Source organism: Tauraco erythrolophus, chromosome 5 (genome assembly GCF_009769465.1).
Source record: "Tauraco erythrolophus isolate bTauEry1 chromosome 5, bTauEry1.pri, whole genome shotgun sequence".
NCBI classification, from domain to species: Eukaryota; Metazoa; Chordata; class Aves; order Musophagiformes; family Musophagidae; genus Tauraco; species Tauraco erythrolophus.
In genome coordinates this window covers 23,739,675-23,751,731 of record NC_141469.1, presented here as the reverse complement: position 1 = coordinate 23,751,731, position 12,057 = coordinate 23,739,675, and the positions used below count along the sequence as shown (strand labels likewise).

Below are 12,057 nucleotides of genomic sequence, written 5' to 3'. Positions count from 1 at the left end.
TGTGGATCCTGTTTCCGTGATTCTTTTAAAATACAGCTTCTTTCTAAAAAGCTTCAGCTTTTCTGGTCTCATAGGCTCCTACAGCACTTCATGAAGCGTGCAGGTATTTTCCCCCTATGCTCCAGTCTCTAAGTAAATGATACTTCTCTCAACTTTCTCCATGTATTCCCTACTTGGTATGTGTAATATTCCTGTTATAAATAACTGCTTTATTGAATCCTAGAGGCGAATGCCACCTGCTTTTCCTTATTTCTGGAAGTTGATGTCCAACATGTTGGTGCATCATCCTGCCCTTCAGAGAGAAAGAAATTTAGATGGAAGCAGGGAAAACATCCTTGTCCCTGCAGCTAATCCCCCTTGTCCCTGCAGCTAACTCCCCCCTATAGCTAATCCCCCTTTCCCTATAGCTAACCCCCCCCTATAGCTAACCCCTCTTTCTTGCCGGAATGTAGAGCAGCCGCGTATGTCTCGTCTCATCCCACAGGAGGCCAGGGAAGTGGCAGACAGACATGGAAAGGATTATTATATTTGATCAGGCTTTGAAATGGGCTGTAGATAAAGCCCTTGGTGTTTACTGGACCATTAAACATTTATTAGCCTCTATCCCTGTGTGTTGGTAGCGCTGTACATAACAGCTCTGATTAAAGCGGGGAGTGGGGTCAGCAGTTGCCTTTTGCCCCGATGTTTGTGCATGGAGAAGCAGGTCATGTAATTTTAAGAGCTTGGTTGGGGGAAGCATCTGCCCAGATGCCTTGGAGAGAAGGGGCAGATGAGCTGGCAGGCTGGAGCTCCTCCTTGTCACCAGGAAATGCTGAAATCTTAGGAAGTGGGAGATTTTAAACAACAATGAGAAAAGATTAGGGCCTGAGTTAGGAGTTAATTTATCCCTGCCCTTCCCAACAAAAATACTGAATGCCCTCAGATCAGAATGGCCTTTGGATCTGGATTTAATTAGGTTGAAGGAGGGTTCTTGCCTCTCACCCTGCACTGCCCCACATAGCCCCCCGGCTGCCCCCGTGCTCAGCCACGCATGCTGGGATCACTGAGGCCATGGGTTTCGGCATTTCCATCATCAGACTTTTATTTCCCACTCCCCCTCCTCAAGCTTTAATAGGGTGAGGAGAAGTGTCACCGCAGGGCTGAGACTTGGATTGTGGGGTCTTAGCTGCAGCACCTGGTCGGGCGATAGGGAATATGAAGGGATTACTCTGTGTTGCTGGGAGGCCACAGTCTGGTGATTCATACCGGAGGCAATCCCTCTGAAGTCAATGAGATTGTAAAGCGTGTAAATCAGTATGGAATTCAGCATTTTCCTAGAAAAGGGGAGGATATTTGTTTTACTTGCATATAAATTACTTCTAATAAGACTCTATAGACATGACTGATCCTTCTGATCACACCATTGCTCCTTGCAGGCCCAAAGTTACTCTTGCTATCGTCTCATTTTAAATATTTTTTTTTTAAATCACTTGTGTGGGAAATATCTGCGGTTGCAGCCGGGTTGTGAAGCGTTGCTGGGAATGACTCAGGCGGGAGCTTGTCCTCGTGCGCTTGGGACCTGTGGTGTGAATGGAAAAAGGAGATGGTCTTGTTTTCATGCTCTCTCGTTTCGAGTCTCTGCCATATTCCTGTTCCACCGTTTAGATGTCGTCAGGCTGAGGGATAATTAGAGGGAGCCTGTTTTGCTACAAAGCTGGATCGGGAATTCATGTTGCCGTGAGCAAGCCTGTGTTATTTGTTGGGGAATGGAAAGTGGTGGAGTGGGCATCCAGGAGAGCGTTGCCACACCACGAGAGAGAAGATGCTCTGCTGCTTCTTCCCTGTGTCTGCAGAATATATCTCCTTTCTTCAACAACTTACAAATAAATAAAAATTGATCATCCCGTTTCTCAAATGCACACATAAAAGCTGGCATTGCAATACTTGGAGTTGGAGTAGGGATATTGGTTCTTTCAGTGGTGCTCTGCAGCCTGGCAGCTCCATCAGCAGTTGTTCTGGTCAAAGTTCTTTCCGTAGTCTGACTTGAGGAAAAGATTGAGGAATACTTAAAAAAAAAAAAAAAAAAAAAAAAAAAAAAAAAAAAAGAGTTAAAAATCTTACTGTAAGATTTCTTGTTCGATATTTCAAAGGAGTCATTCCAAGATGCTCAGATGCAAACTGGGAGTTGCTGTCGGAACTCCCAGGCGTCGGTTCAGCTGCCGGCTTTGCTGCCTGGGTGCTGGTGGGTGGTTTAGGTGCTGTGCACAGCAGCTTACTCTCTATGTGAGAGGGCTTTAATGCTCTGATAAAGTGTTATAATAAAGAAAATCAGCTTTTCACTTGCTGCAGTTGAGGGGACCATGAACTGTGGCCGAGATATTCTAACAGCATAGGTGGTTTTAGCTGTTGGAGACTTTTACCTTGTGAAAATGCATCTTGCCTGTTTATGCGTTGTGCGGCATGTGGAAGTGTGGCGAGCTTTGGTTGAGAATGAAATCTGAAAAGGGAAGGAGTCCTACAGAAAGTAACTGAGAAACTGAATGTATTTAACTGAATAATTGCGAACATAAGCAGGTCCCATTGAGCTGGTTGCCAAGGGAATAATTCATTCGTCTCTCCCCCAACTTGATTAAATAGTTATTGTTTTCCTCTCCTCCTTACTAACATACCCACAACTCCAGAAGAGCCACCTACTCACTCCTGCAGATGCTCTAACTGATACATGCCTAATTTCACCTTGGAGCCATTTTCGTGAGCAGAGCGTAGCTTTGAATACACCTTCCCCTGTGTCAGGCCTCCAGAAGGGTTTGTGAGGTTGAAAGGTTTGTCCCTTTTTTCCATTGACGCTGGCTGGCCTAACAAGTGCCCTGCTCCCACTACGAACCTTACCTTCTCTAGAAAAGGGAAAATAAAGTGTGTTTTCTTCAGGCAACAGTCTAGTTGTAAATGGAAAATCTGGCACAACTGGAGATCTTTCCAGCTTTAGGCCAAGTATTGTATGTTCCTCGTTGTCCTCTCTGCAAAACACAATAGTTTAAGGCTAATTTTTTTTTCTTCATTGTGTTCCTGGTGCATTAGCAGACAGCGTAGCCTTGGGTTACTCCCTAAATGGTCTGAGCCATGGTCTTCAGTCTCCTTCTGGACTATCCAGGCTGGTATACCTCCAGCTCTACTAGTAATACTTCAATAAACTTATTTTATGTGAAGACTACATTAGTGGCTGGGACAATCTCAGCTGTATGGGACAGTCCCAGTCATCCACAACAAAATTCAAGCAGTTGGGGCAGTGAAAAGGCTGTTTGCTTAATATGGCTGATCCGTGTGAAGCAACTTGCTCATCTTGGCACAAGCCATTAACTGGGTGTTTCTCTCTTACAGGGCGCATCGAGAATAATCATCAGCCTTAATAAGGATTGGTTGTGTACTGCCCATCATCGTCCCGGTTTGATATTAATCGGAAAAGCTTTGACCGTCGCGTTGGGGAGGTGAAAAGTTGAATGAACGTCCCTTTTAAGGTACAGTAGAAGCATAAATGAGATGTTTTGGGTATGAAACGAGTATTGGTGTAGCCTGAGCAGGAGAACAGCAGCCTTCGGAGGTGCTGAGTGTACAGCCTTCTCACGGATTCACATCTCTGTCTTACAACATCTACGTAGTGAAACCTGCGCTCCATCGTTCCCCTGTTTGATCTTAATGATTGTGGTCTTCTTAGACTAGGGGGTTGCCTTTGTTTTGATGCAAACTTTCATGAATCCACTATTTTCTCTGTATTTACTTGAAAGAATCTTTCTTTGAAACGTTTAGTTTGTGTTGTGAGGCATGCAGAGTTTAGGTATCAATATTTTTTTGAAGAGGACTTTTCTTAAGGCTTTTTTTATACAAACCAACTGAAATATACTGACCTCTGCTATTACCTTGGCACAGATGGGCGCATAATTCTGGCATGAGTGATTTATGAAGGGAGGGAAGAAAAACCCCAGAGTCTTTTTGAGGAGAGGAAGGTCATGGAGTAAGAAAAAAGGTTATGGAGTAAGAAGGAACGATACTCAGGGTGTTAGTGAATTAAAGAAAAACAGCATCCAGCAGGGAATTTGTGGGCAGTTGTTCTGGTTGAAGTTCTTCCCATGGTCTGACTTAAGGAGAAGATTTGGGATTGCTTTTTTTTAAAAAAAATAAAATCTTACTGTAAGATTTCTTGTTCAGTATTTCAAAGGACTCATTCCAACCAAAATGGATTTGATGCTAGGATGGAATTGCTGGAGTAGCAAATTGAGGTGTCTGTGTGAAACCTGGTGATTTTTATAAACAAGGTATTTTTTTAAAGCATTTCTTGTTGCTGTGGCTTTCATAGATTGACCCTGTCTGGAGATGAAATTTGTACGTGTGGTTTGATATTTCCTTAAAACTACACAGAGGGTCCTGCTGACACTGCGTGTTTCATAAACTCGGCCAATTTATGGTTTCATATAAAAATTCTTTGAACTCTTTGCAAACCTGGTGTGATACCTCTGTGCCAAACTGAAGACAGTTGTAACTTTCAAGCATGACTAAACACTTCCCTCTGAATTTGTGTGATACTCAGCAATGAGTTTCAGCCCCGTTAGTGTGTGTGTGTATGTACGTACTTAACCAATTTTCATGTTGCATTTTGCTACGGGTGTTTCTTCGTCTCCTTGGCTCACTGTTTAATTTGGGGAAAACTCCTATTGCGGTCAACAGCTGAATTAATCCCACTATTTTGCTAAGAAGAGGTGTCCAACTGTCCTAGAAGAAGGGCTTTGTCTTTAGTGCATGCTTTCTCCACAGCTGATTGCAGAAAAGGATTAAGTTAAATGAGACTAAAGTCAGAGATACAGAAGAAATTTGCCTACGATGCACACCATAAACATTAATAGCCTAAACTCTGTTTAATATTCTGGTCTTACTTGTATAAGAAAAGCCTTTTTAGAGAAGCAAGCGACTGAATATGTTCAAGTATCTACCAAAATAACACAGGTGCTATCATAATCCGGTGAATGTGTAGGAGAAAGATGCTACCTGTACTCAGGGAGTAGCTTCCTCAAAAAAAAACGTGGTCTGGATGTGCATATCAAGGCTTCTGAGCTGTTTGGGGTTGGAAGCCGGCAATTCAGTGGCCAGCTGCGATCCTGAAGCCACTCAGATCAACAGGATGCAGCTGACCTCATGTGAAGAGGAGGGCTGATACTTCGCTGTGGCCAGTGCTATCTGATTTGACTGGCCGGCGTAAATGGTCTGAACAAAGTTGCTTGCGTGAGAGTGGTTTGTCTTGCGTGATGAAGCCAGATGTGGATGTGACTCTTGTCAGCTGGAGTGAAATAATCCAACAGAGCTTTCCTTCCACGGCAAAATCCTTTTGGAATAAAACAGTATGGTCCGTGGATAAGGTCCTGGGACTTGTTCTGCTGTTTCGGGTAGTGTGGGCTGCTAGGTGAGATACAGAGCTGGGTGCTGGAGGTGTCCGCCATACTGTGAGCCTCTTGACTCTTGTGGGCTACTGGAAGGGCACTTTGGGCTGAGTGGTTTTTCTCTCTAAAACTGGGGTTATGAAATAGCTGATGTCAGCTAGAAGAGCTTGAGCACTCTTTTATGCTTTTATGGGTTTCTTTTTAAAGTGTTTCATTAAACATCACTTACTGATTCAGATTATAGGTCCAAAACATTCAGGTGTGGATTATATGGGAGAAAAGTAATGCATGAAGTCTACACAAAGCTCTCCGCTCATCTGTATCTCTAGATCTCTGGGCTTTGTTTTCACTGGTCACGTTAACGTGTCACAGGTTACTGTCCTCTTTTTGTCAGCCATTTCAGCAATGTCACACACGTATTCTATCTAGCTCAGGCTTAGCATGGGGCATGATGCTGGCAGACCAGGGTGTTTGCATTCGCTGAGCACAGGTAAGAAGACTTCAAAGTTTAGATCTGAAACCTCGATTATGTCCTAAAAGGTTCTGCATATGTAAATGGAAACCTTGGGATCCCAGATATCATAGTGCTCCTGGGTCTGGTGGCTCCTCTGGGTAGAAGTCACGGTGGTCTCAATTGAAAACTGGCTGAACTGAGAACACCATGTTGCTGGAGGAGGGGAAGGAGAGTGGGAGAAACAGACCCACTGACAAACACTTGCCACCTGTTCCAAAGAGCACGAGTGGGAATCCTGCCTTCCCTAGCCAGGGATGATTGCACTGGCTCATTACTGCCTGATCTTCCAGGTCTTTGGTGCCTGTCCCAGCTTACCCTACTGGATGGGACAGTTTCACCGAGCTGTGGTTGGGTTAGCCCAGGTTTTTCCACCATAATTATTTTCATGATCCCAACTGGTTTACAGGAAGGGTAGGGGGGAAGTGTCCCTGATGACCTGCAAAACTTGTAATGAGAAGAAGGGCAAGCTTGTCTTCTCCCCAAGCCTTAGGCCAACCAGGCCTGCCCTAGGCGAGCCTTAGGCTTGTGTAAACAGTTGTGTTTAGAGAAATCGAGGGCATTGTTCGAAAACGCTGTGCTGTTTCAGTGCCATGTTAGCAGTAAAGGATGTGGCAAGGGGGCGGCTTCGTAGAAAATTCAGCTTTCAAAACCTGAGGAGAAGCCCCCGCCGCACGCAGCAGCTCCGCTCCCAGCAGCGGGTCGGAAGCTGCGTTTTTGGGATTACTGCCAAGAGACATTTCTTGGAAACTCTTCCGCATGCAGTGCGAACGGCAGGATGGGAGATCTTGATTTGAACTGTAGATGATAAAACCACTGAGGTTTTGGCAGGGCCGTGTGTTTGGATGCCTTGTTCTTGGCCTTTCTCGTTTGGGTGTATAGGTGAACCCCTGACTGGGCTGGCTCAGAAGCTTCCATCTGACTTCGTAGCAAGCTGTATTTTCCACTGAACAGGAAAGTTTTTTGAGAGTGAGACAACTCTCTATATTTTTGGATGGAATTCTCCAGCCCTTTGACTACACCCAGTCTATTTTTTTGAATCAAACTGGCTCCAAGACAGACTTGTCGCTGGCCAAGGCCGAGCCAGTCAGTGACGGTGGTAGCATCTCTGTCATAACATATGTAAGAAGGGGGAAAAAAAAGTGCTGGAGAACCTGCAGTGGAGAGAAGGGGAAGACGCAGGCCTCACCCCCAGCTTCCTGCACGGGCGGCCGCTGGCCCTGGGCTAGCACCCCTCGCCTGGCAGTGGCCACAGCGGTGCAGCCGGGGTGCCTCGCAGGCAGCAGGAGCGGTTCCCTGCAGCCCAGCGTTGTCAGCCAAAGGCTTTCATCCCCCTAAAGGGAGACTCAGGAGGGCTCTGAAGCACCCCGCTCCTGAGGCACCCGCTGGCAGGGCTCGTCCTGTCGGGGCTACCAGGGCTCACTGAGCTGGTCGTGCCCAGCGTGGCGGTGGGGAGGAAGGAACAGGATGGGGGAAAAAAGACTGCAGACACCAAGGTCAGTGGAGAAGGAGGGTGAGGAGGCACGGGAGCAGAGCTTCCCCTGCAGCCCATGGAGATTAATGGTGGAGCAGAGATCCACCACAGCCTGTGGAGGACCCCATGCCAGAACAGGTGGCTACACCCAAAGCAGGTCATGACTCTGTGGGAAGCATGTGTTGGAGCCGTCTGTTCCTGAAGGTCTGCGCCCCATGGGAGGCACCCACACTGGAGCAGTTCATGAAGAACTGCAGCCCATGGGAAGGACTCATGTTGGAGAATTTCATGGAGAACTCTCTCCTGTGGGAAGGGACCCCACGCTGGAGCAGGGGAAGAGTGTGAGGAGTCCTCCTCCTGAGGAGGAAGGAGCAGCAGAAACATGTCATCAACCGACCTCAACCCCCGTTTCCTGTCCCCCTGCACTGCTGAGGGGAGGAGGTAGAGAAACCGGGAGCACAGTTGAGCCCAGCAAGAAGAGAGGCGTGGGGGAAGGTGGTTTTGAGATCTGACTTTGTTTCTCATTATCCTCTCTGAGGTGATCGGTAACAAATTAAATTGTTTTTTTTCCTCAAGTCGAGTCTGTTTCACCCATGACCATAATCGGTGGGTGATCTCTCCCTGTCCTTGTCTTGACTCACGTGGACTAAACCACAGCTGAAGGGAAGAGACATGTAATCTCTGAGTAGATCCAGCACTGATTTCTTCAGTAGGAATCCGTAAGCACTGCTGCAGTGGAGGTAGCACTGATCATTATTATTTGCCTTTAAATTCCCCCAAAATACTCTCAGTTCCCTGTCATGTAAAGATTTAGAGGCTCGCAACGTATGACAAGAAACGGAGGGAGGAGGAACTCACTTCGTGCAGTTTCTGGAAGGTGAGTTACATGTTCACATCTTGGGGCGTATGATCACACAGACAGCAGCAGCGTTTGGAGATTGGGTTTCTGCTGCCCCAGCTGCTGCTGGGGAACTTCAGAAGAATAACTGGAAGATGGACGGAGCTGTGGATGTAGCCTGGAGTGTCAGTTAGTCTTTAGCCCAGGTCAGGCTTTCCTTGGTCTCTTTTCTCTATAGGTTCTCCATCATTTTCTCTGAATCCTGCCCTTCTGTTTTTCAGGAAACTTTAAAATTTATGTGGAGAGGGAAGAAAAATCTCTTCCTTACTGCAAGGGCCAGGTCAGCATCTTTTTTTGAAATCCCTGTGAGAGCAGTTTGTCAGAAAACACTGGGGGAAGCAGAGAGCTGAGCCTAGGAGAGTCAAGCTGAGCTTGAATGCTCCTTTGATTTGAGCTCATCCATATCAGCAAGGTGCAGTGGGAGCAAAAATCTTTTTATTGATGACTGTACAGAACACGGTAGAGGATTTCTCAAAGGTTAGGCTTCCTCCCTAAGTTTTGTTCTCCGAGGAGGCCCTGAGAAAAGCTGGTACGCTGGGAAGTTGGTAACTCCAGACAAGTACGTGCACGCACGGGTGTGCATACCCACATGTACGTACACGGACTGCTTTCCCAAATAGCCTAGAACCTGAGAAAATGGAGATAAAATCAAAAGACAATTGAAGTTAATTATGTTTTCAAGGCAATTGGAGATTGGTTGAAATCTTGTGGGATTTGTGAGGCCTCCCAGTGCAATTTCAGGCTGAGTGTGGAGAAGAAGGTTTGGTCGCTGTGACTGTTAGTGTCCGAGTTGTGACTGTCACCTAGTGCTGGTGTCAGACCATGACGGCTTTTGCGCCATGGGTGATACAGGTGTCACAACTGAAACACAGTTACCTTCTCATTGCAAATTCTTCTTTATGTCACTCGGCTGCATGCTATGTGTCTCCTTTCATGGTGGAGGAAGCCTACCCTTGCTCTCTAAACTGCACAGCACAAATTTGGATTCAATATGTGTTTTGGCTTTAGATTAATAAACAATAAATAAAACATTTTGACGTATGGTTGAACTTCATTGTTGTTCTTCCAGCCACGTACTTTCCCCTTTCATTTCATCCTCACCAAAATCTGGCCTGCGTTTTGTGTTTTGGGCAATGGTGAGGTTGATATCCTGACTTTGAACTTAATGAACTTCTCCAAAGAGCTTTCAGAAGAAGCCACATTCCTAAAAGTCTTGGATATCTCTTTGGTTTACAGCAGAATTGGGATGTGACCAAACTCTTAGAAATGCCACGTGTTGGCCACTCAGGAGTTTACAGGTGAGGTGGTGTAGAGTAGCTGAATTGGAAATCCATCATGATGGTTAAACGTCTCACTTCCTGTGATGTGAGCTGGAGAAACAAAAGGAATAGCCTTGCTTTAACTTTACAAGAACCAAAGTCTTTAGGGATCTAGCAATGAGAGATCACGAAATAGGCAAAAGTGCATGGGATGGTGTTTCGTGCTGTGCCCTTCTGCGCCCGTGTGAGTTTAGCCCAAGAAGTGCTCCACTAGCTTCAGAATTTTGCCTGACGTATCCTTTTGGGTCTACAAACACTTCGTAATGAAGTACCATCAGATGCATTATTATGTGAAATTGCACTGCGCGTTTTTCGGTATGTTCACATGAGTGTTTGTTCAGAATTGTACTTCGCCAGTAGAAGCATGTGATACTGTTCGAAAGACAGCACGTACTTGGTTTTATTCCCTTGAGAGGGAACATCTTTCTTCAGAGAATCAGGAATAGAACAAGACAGTGCCTTGTAGCAGGTATTAAGGTATAATAATAATTAAAAAAACATTTGAAATGGTCTTTTCCCCCGGCATCTTCATTCAGGTTCTGCAATCAGTAATTCCAAGGAGGTTTTGTGGAAAGGAGAGGTGAGATGCAGGAGTTGATATGACTTCCCCAAGGCTGAGAACTTCTAGACCTTGGACCTGAACATTAATCTCTTTAATTCCGGCTCAACGCTTCACTATGAGATCATTATTCTATTTGATTAATCTGCGTAATGCCTCAAAAGCCATAATGCTACATGTGCATAGAAGAATCCTACTGCAAGTCCTCGTTTGAGCATCTGGGAGCCTTTTGCTATCCCTGACACCTTTTTGCTTGAACTTCGAATACAAGGAAGTATTACCTAGGCTTGGTTGGTCTTACTCTGATCTGATCATCAGGGCTGAAGAACTCTGATCTGATCATCAGGGCTGAAGAGCTCCATGTATTGCTAGTGTTCATTGGGGAATGTTGTTTTCAATAGGCATGAAGAGTTCTTAGAGCAAAAACTAGCTATAAAATGATAATATTTAGTAGGTCCGGGTGCACATATAGCGATGACAATGTCATATTTTCATATAACGATGAGTAAAGTATTGTGTTCTTAAGCTTAATTTCCTAAATATAGGAGAGTGGTAACAGGGCACGGTCTGTGTTTATCAGCCTCTCTGTCCCAAGTAACCTTTTGAACCTTTGAGCAATTTCAGCCACATTTGAGAAACTTCAGAGTCTTCAAATCTTGCAAGTTCTGTGAAAACCGAGTAGCAGGGAGGTTGAGCAGAGAGATCATAAAACTTCCCAGGCTTGATGGAAAGTCTGCAGTGAAAATTTGCTTCTTAGGTAATCCATATTTGATTTGTAGGCTGATGCCAACTCCCCAGTTGAGGTCACAATGTTACCAAAGCCTCACGTGTGATACTGGGCAGTCATTTCGCCCCTCTGCCACGTTAACCTCCGTTGTACGTGCAGGTGACTTCATCTCCGCTCACTCACAGGCACTAGCAGATTTACCAGCAGCACCTCGCGCATCTACAACGCCGTGTAAATGCCATCAGCGCCCGTGCCTGGAGACTCCCGAGTATCTAACGCGTCCCATTGCAAACTGAGAAAGTGAAGATCAGCCCCACTTTAAAGCTTCGGCGCTGTGAGCAGCAGAACTGATGTGGCTCAGCATACTAATGGGGGAGGGAGGTGTTTGTCGTGAAGTGCTGAGTCATTAGAGAGCGACTGGCCTTCAGCTTCACCCTTGCAACCCTTCTGGGAAGCTGGTCTTCCTCTTGGGCTGAGCCTTGCGGGGTCCTCAGTGAACAACCGGAATCGCGGCTAAAGCACGACTGCCAGAGGCAGGAGAAAAAGCCCAACTTGATGACTTTCAGGGAAATAGCCCAGAAAATTAAATCCTCTACATAATTTATAAAAGACCTTGAGTAAGGAAGGAGGAAGGATTGATGTGGAAATGGTTGTTCTTCCTAGGGAGAAAGTGAAGATGAAACTTAAGAGGATATGTAAGTCGGCAGGTTACCACAGGGATAAAAGTGAGACGCTAACAGCTTATGGTATATCACTTAGGGGCATCCAAAATCATAGAATCATAGAATGGTTACGGTTGGAAGGGACCTCAAAGATGTTGGTATTTTAATTCTGGAGAACCCCTTCTTCAGCACTGTTTATGTGGGTCACTGTCATCTGCTAATTTTAATTGGAAAATATCAATGAGTGAAAGCGTGGGTTTTAACTTTCTCTATGCTTGGTGGAAAAGCATTTAGAACTAAAAGCTGGTATTGGTGTTACCTGGAAGCACCGAATGGAGAAGAGAAGGCTGCATTGAGATGAAAGACCTCTTTATAATATAGACAGGACTTCAAAAACCAGCAGGTTTGTCAGGCTCACTGGAAGTGAAGTGTCATTTACACTCATCAGATTTGTGATCTGGACAGTTTAAATCTAGAAAGGGGTGGGGGAATACTTGGGAGA

At 45.6% G+C, this 12,057-nt stretch overlaps 1 protein-coding gene across 1 annotated transcript in view; it reads left to right on the top strand.

The window, feature by feature from the left end:
* PTPRA (protein tyrosine phosphatase receptor type A) overlaps positions 1-12,057 on the top strand; it is a 141,271-nt gene that overhangs the window by 26,785 nt on the left and 102,429 nt on the right. Inside the window, exon 2 of the mRNA XM_086612573.1 lies at positions 3,358-3,494. Coding sequence (XP_086468699.1) covers positions 3,477-3,494 — 18 coding nt within the window. The 5' untranslated portion in view covers positions 3,358-3,476. The remainder of the gene's footprint in view (positions 1-3,357; positions 3,495-12,057) is intronic.